This window comes from Penaeus chinensis, chromosome 12, assembly GCF_019202785.1.
Source record: "Penaeus chinensis breed Huanghai No. 1 chromosome 12, ASM1920278v2, whole genome shotgun sequence".
NCBI classification, from domain to species: Eukaryota; Metazoa; Arthropoda; class Malacostraca; order Decapoda; family Penaeidae; genus Penaeus; species Penaeus chinensis.
Genome location: NC_061830.1, coordinates 12,716,491 through 12,722,490, shown reverse-complemented (window position 1 = coordinate 12,722,490; position 6,000 = coordinate 12,716,491). Strand labels below are relative to the sequence as shown.

General features: G+C 49.4%; 1 protein-coding gene across 6 annotated transcripts in view; it reads left to right on the top strand.

Moving 5' to 3' along the window:
- The window catches only part of LOC125031086 (transcription factor collier-like), a 161,284-nt gene that overhangs the window by 28,554 nt on the left and 126,730 nt on the right, over nt 1-6,000 (top strand). For 4 of the 6 annotated variants that reach the window (XM_047621563.1, XM_047621567.1, XM_047621565.1 and 1 more), the window contains exon 4: nt 5,910-5,965. In XM_047621563.1, coding sequence (XP_047477519.1) covers nt 5,910-5,965 — 56 coding nt within the window. Of the gene's footprint in view, nt 1-5,773; nt 5,830-5,909; nt 5,966-6,000 lie in introns of all 6 variants that reach the window. The other 2 variants (XM_047621564.1, XM_047621566.1) reach the window with 1 other exon arrangement.

Below are 6,000 nucleotides of genomic sequence, written 5' to 3'. Positions count from 1 at the left end.
CCTTCCCCCCTTACCTCTTCTCTTCCCCCCCTCTCTCTCTCTCTCTCCCTCTCTCTCTTTCCTACTCTTGTACCCCTCTTCCCCTTTCACAGCTGATAACGTCATCGCTATCGTGTTGTTATCAGCGCGAACAGCTATGCGTGTTCGCGGGGAGATGGCAGTCGAAGTAGTTGTTATGGTAGCGAAGGGGTGAGGGGAGGGGGGCGAGGAAGGGAAGGGTTGGCGAGGGGAGGGCGAGGAAGGGAGAGGGGGAAGGCGCGAGGGAAGGAGAGGAAGAGGGGGAGTGACTGGGATGGGAGAGGGGGAGAGCGAGGAAGGGAGAGGGGGAGGGCGAGGAAGGGAGAGGGGAGGGATGGAGGAAGGGAGAGGGGAGGGAGGGAGGAAGGGTTGTCATGAGGGACATGTACTCTTCCCCGTGTGCAACACAGTGCCAGCGGGGTTGGGGGAAGGGCAGGTTGCTGCGGAGGGCGAGGAGGAAAGATGAGGTGGAGAGGCAGAAGGGAAGAGTGAGTGCGTCTTCGAGATTTTGAAAGGGACCTGAAGATGAGTTGGAGACGGAGGAGGAAGGAAGGAAGGAAGGAGGGCGGAAGGCGAAGAAGCAGTGCGAGGAAGCGGAAAATCTAAAAATACTCAAGGAGAGAAACTGCAAGGGCGAAGCGAGCAAGAGCGAGGCGGAGTGTGAAGGAGCGAGAGCTAGGAAGATGAGGTGGAGAAAGAAGGGAAGGTGAAGGAGCAAGTCCTGGGGAGAGTGCGAGGGAGCGAGGGCTGCCCCCTGGAGGAGGAGCGCCTCGGACTGCTCCCCAGGGAAGGGGGCCTCGCCGGAACAGCCACGCAACCCGCGCGCCACATAGACCAATATGCTGCCACCACCACTAACACAATTTAGCTCGTTTGGTTAGGTTCAGTAAAGGTGAAAATAGGTCACCACGAGTGTGATATGAATGGACCTGTCCCTGAGGGACGTTCTCATGTAACAAAGAAGTAAAAACACGAGGGAGTTTAAGGCAAAGTGAGTCTACACGAGAGACACGTTTGGGCCCAAAATTGGTCTCGCGTGGTCGGTGCCCCTGAGACCCCGAGCCCCGGGCCAGAGGGGCGCAAGGGCACCCGCTGATGGCTGAATTTTTGGCTGGCGGTGGCGTGGGGCGGCGGTGTCCAGGCCGCGCCAGGACCTGCCACGGAATATGTCAGTGTCGCCGAGGGACCTCCCGCTCCCTCTCCCTGTCCATCCCTCACTCCCTCTCCCTCTCCCTCCCCCTCTCTATCCCTTATAGGCTCCTCAAGACACCCGGCCAACGCGGAAGCCGGGAGAGAGAGAGGGGGAAAGAGAGAGAGAGGGAGGAAGGGGAAGGCTTGAGGTGGCGACGGGAGGGACCGGGCAAAAGAGGCCCGGATGCCTATGGTTCCTCGGGAAGATTTCCTCGCGGGCAGGAGCCTTTGCAGGACACGCCCGGAAACGGAGGCTCGGGGCCGTTAACAGGCACGAGAGCTGAGAAATGCGGAATGAATCTCCCTTCAGCCGATGACAAAAGGGAAGCGCAACTTCAGATAGATTTGTATGCATACATATTATCAGAACAGAACATCAAAACAAGCTTGATTAGCGAATCCAACGAAGCACAGCGAGGCAATGAGTGTATTCCAATCAGGTCATTAATTCCGACTCAAGAATCATTTTGGACGAGAATACCCCCTTCCCCCCTCTGTTACGCCCCCGAAATATGGACACGCGAGGACACACAACAAACAAGGAAGCTGAAAACGAAAAAAAAAAAGGAAACAGAAAACGAAAAAGAAAAAAAGAAAGGAACGAAAGAGCAGGGGGGAAAAAGGTGAAATAAAAAGTTTAGTCGAGGGGGATGCTGGGCAAAAAAAAAGGGAAAACAAGATGGCGGAGAACCTTTACAAAAAAAAATAGATGGAAAGGAAAAAAAAAAAGTCATCGAATGAAAAAAGACAAAAAACTAAACAAAAAAACAAAAAATATATATATATATACCGGGAGAGGAACAGGAATAAACAAAACAAAAAAAAAAAGAAAATTCCACCGAGAATTAAAACAAAAAAATAAAAAAACAAAAAAATACATCAATAAAATAAAAGATGGTTTTAAGAAATACTGAACTGAGTTCATTTAGCAAGAAGAACAAGTTTACCGAAGACCCATAGAAGAAGGACCGCGGAGCCAACTGCATGAAGGCGTTGAGAAATCGACCTCTGTTACCTACATAATCCTCTTCCAGCCCTCTCTATTATTCATATTTACTCTCTCCCTGCTTTGTGCACTTGTTAGCGCTTTATCTTTTGGTCCTGTGATTCGTCGTCCATTTACTTGCTATGTATTGGAAGCTTGTTTTTCGAGTGTGTGTGTGTGTGTGTGTGTGTGTGTGAATTTGCGGTGTTTATTGTTATTAATTTTAGTGGGTTTTCTTCTCTCTCTCTCTCTCTCTCTTTCTCTCTCTCTCTCTCTCTCTCTCTCTCTCTCTCTCTCTCTCTCTCTCTCTCTCTCTCTCTCTCTCTCTCTCTCTCTCTCTCTTTTCATCACCTCCTCCTCCTCCTCCTCCTCCTCCTCCTCCTCCTCCTCCTCCTCCTCCTACTCCTTTCTCCTCCCCCCCCCCCTACTCTTCCTTCTCTCCTTCTTTCTCTCGATACTTAGCTTCTCATTTTCCCGTTCTCCTTATCTGTCCTTTGCAGGTCACTCTTCTTCCCTTCCGCCTCTTCCCTCCTTTCTGTCTTTTTTTCTCCTTCATCATTCCCTTCTTTATCCACTTTTTCCATGCACACTTCCATGCCTTCCCCTTTCTCTTCTTATTAGTGTTTCTCCTTTATTCTCCTCCCTTTCCCCTGCTCCACTTCCCCCTTCCCTATTCTCCACCTCTTTCTCTTTGTCTCCCTCTTCCTCTTCCTTTTCCATCTTTTTTCCTCCTCCTCCCTCCTCTCCCACCTCCTCCCTCCTCTTCCTCCTCCTCCTTCTTTCCTCCTCCTCCTCCTCCTCCTCCTCCTCCTCCTCTTCCTCCTCCCTCCTCCTCCTCTTCCCTCCTCCTCCTCTTCCCTCCTCCTCCTCCTCCTCCTCCTCCTCCTCCTCCTCCTCCTCCTCCTCCTCTCTTTTCCCCTCCTCCTCCTCCTCCTCTTCCTCCTCCCTCCTCCTCCTTTTCCCTCCCCCTCCTCCTCCTCTTCCTCCTCCTCCTCCTCCTCCTCCTCCTCCTCCTCCTCCTCCGGGCGGCGGCGGTGGCGGAGGCAGAGTGTGGTGAGGCTGGTGTCGCCGGGGCCCAGGAGACGCGTGGCGAGGTCCCTTGGGCTGATCAATATCGTGCACCCGTTGCAACACCCAGCTCCCCCCCTCCCTCCCTCCCTCCCTCTCCCCTAGCCCCCTTTACCCATCCTCTGCCCTCTGCCCACCCCCTCGCCCCCGCCCCATGCTTGCGTCCCCTCTCCGTTCCTCTCTGCTTGTGCCCCCCTCCCCATACCCCCTCCTACTCCTGCCTGCACCCTCCCCTCCGCACGCCTATCCTCTGCTTGCAACCCCTACCCCCCCTCCTACCGTTTTCCCCCTCCCCCTTACCCCTCCCCCTGCCTGCTTCCCCCTCTTCTTCCCCTCCCCCCCTTCCTCTACGCCTGCAGATACGGGCGGGCCTTCACACACACACACACACACGTACGCGCACACACACACGCACACACACACACGCACACGCACGCGCACACACACACGCATACACACACACACACACACGCACACACACACGCGCATACACACACGCACACACACACACACACGCACAAGCACACACACACACGCGCACACACACACACGGACACTCAGGCAGACACACACACACACGCGGATGCAGATACATGCTTTGGTGTGTGACTACGTCTTTTACTTGTTAATTCTTTTTTTCTTCTTTTACTTTTTTTTTTTTTTTTCTTTTTTTGTCTTGGTTCTCACTCCTAACTTTTTTTCTCTTCTTGTTTACTCAATATAAGATCGTCTTCTTAGAACGATGTTGAAGGTGAAGATTATTTGCAAGATGAGTGAGTGACAGAGAGAGAGAGAGAGAGAGAGGGGGGGGGGGGAGGGGGAGAGGGAGGAGGGAGGGAGAGAGAGGGAGGGAGAGAGGAGGGAGGGAGAGAGGAGAGGAGGGAGAGAGAGAGGAGGGAGGAGAGAGAGAGGAGAGAGAGAGAGAGAGAGAGAGAGAGAGAGAGAGGGGGGGGGAGGGGAGAGAGAGAGAAGGAGGGAGGGAGAGAGGAGGGAGGGAGAGAGAAGGAGGGAGGGTGAGAGGGGGAGGAGAGAGAGAGAGAGAGAGAGAGAGAGAGAGAGAGAGAGAGAGAGAGAGAGAGAGAGAGAGAGAGAGAGAGAGAGAGAGAGAGGAGATAAGGTTAAATCCGGGAACCTGTATAATCACATTTGCTCAGAAAACTATAGACCGTTTATCCTTCCTCGTTATTCATTATTTCCCCTCTTCGTGATTTTTCTCGGTTAGCTCCTCGTGTACCGCCTCGTCTCAAATATCGCGTTGCTCTTAATCAGTAATGTAATTAGACGCGAAACTCGGCGGAAGTCAGTCCTACCTCTTCCGAATGCCCTTTCAATGACTCGCTCGCTTGACACTTATGCTGTGTGCAGGTTATGGGGCGGCGCTGGGAAGGGGTGTGTGTGTGTGTGTGTGTGTGTGTGTGTGTGTGTGTGTGTGTGTGTGTGTGTGTGTGTGTGTGTGTGTGTGTGTGTGTGTGTTTGTATACAAGAGCGTTCGTGCATCTTACATTATGCCCAGATAAGTGTCTCGGCCGCAGTAACCGCGCGGATACCCCCACGTTGTTAAGGGATTATAACTATATTTTATTCACATGATCCCTACCCTCGTCATTTTTTTCTTCCGTCTCTCTCGTTTTTTGTTTATATATATATAAATAAAACACCATCAGATTTCCATCTCTCTTAAAGCCTAATACATTCTTCCCTTTTTGCGATAGAAACATTCAAAAGGAAAAAAATCGTTTCGCTGCCTCGAAAACAAGAGCGAGCGTGGTGGAATAATGACGAGAGATATTTGCCGACAACAACAATGGCGGCGTCTCGAGGGACCGCGCGGTTATCATTGGTTGGGAGGCAGGACAAAAGACCGCGGTTGGTTCTTCCCGGAGAGTCTTAAGATAAATAATTCTCTATTGGATAGAAAACTTACTTAATGGGTTAGGATATCTCGTGTCTGTGTGTCTGTAGGAAATACTGAGGGAGGAGAGGGAAGGGGGGAAAAAAAAAAGTGAAATAGATACACGTCCATGACTCCTGTCTCGTATCATTTCTGGGGTATTATTGTTTTTAATATACTGTTTCTATAACCTTTTGTGTTTGGTAAGAAAAAAAAGGAGAAAAGGGAGATTCATCTGTCATCTTGTAGACATTTTTCTCTCTTAGGTTTTTATTTATTTTCTGTCTCCCTTTTTTTTTTTAATGTTTTGAGTTTGTTTGAGTTCTTAAAGACTATGTAGGTTAGCCTTGTTTTATTAAGTTGTATTTTTAAGGCTAGTGAGTAGGATAATTTTAGAAAATGGAGGGAAACTTTATGAATAGTGTACTTTTTGGTGATGTGTATAAATAATTATAAATATATACTCATATTTATATTTTCAACTTCATGGTGCTTCCGCTTCAGTACTGGAATCACCATGAGATAATCTTAACATGACTTTCTCATATTTTCAGCATGTATCGACCCTGACATGTCTATGCCAGTGTGTAATAAGTAATAATGTGTTACTTTAATTGCAGGCGTTAGACAAGAACAAGAAATATACGTGAGAATAATTGACTCCGTTACAAAACAGGTAAATATAGTTTTTAAGACTCCCTAAAACATTTTCTTTATTCGTTTTAATTTGTTATTTTCTTTTCTTTTTATTTGCAGGAATAAGGCAGCAACAAGATATTTATATGAGACTTATAGATTCAGTCACCAAACAGGTATGAAGAAGGTTGACGCTCAGTAGGGAATATCT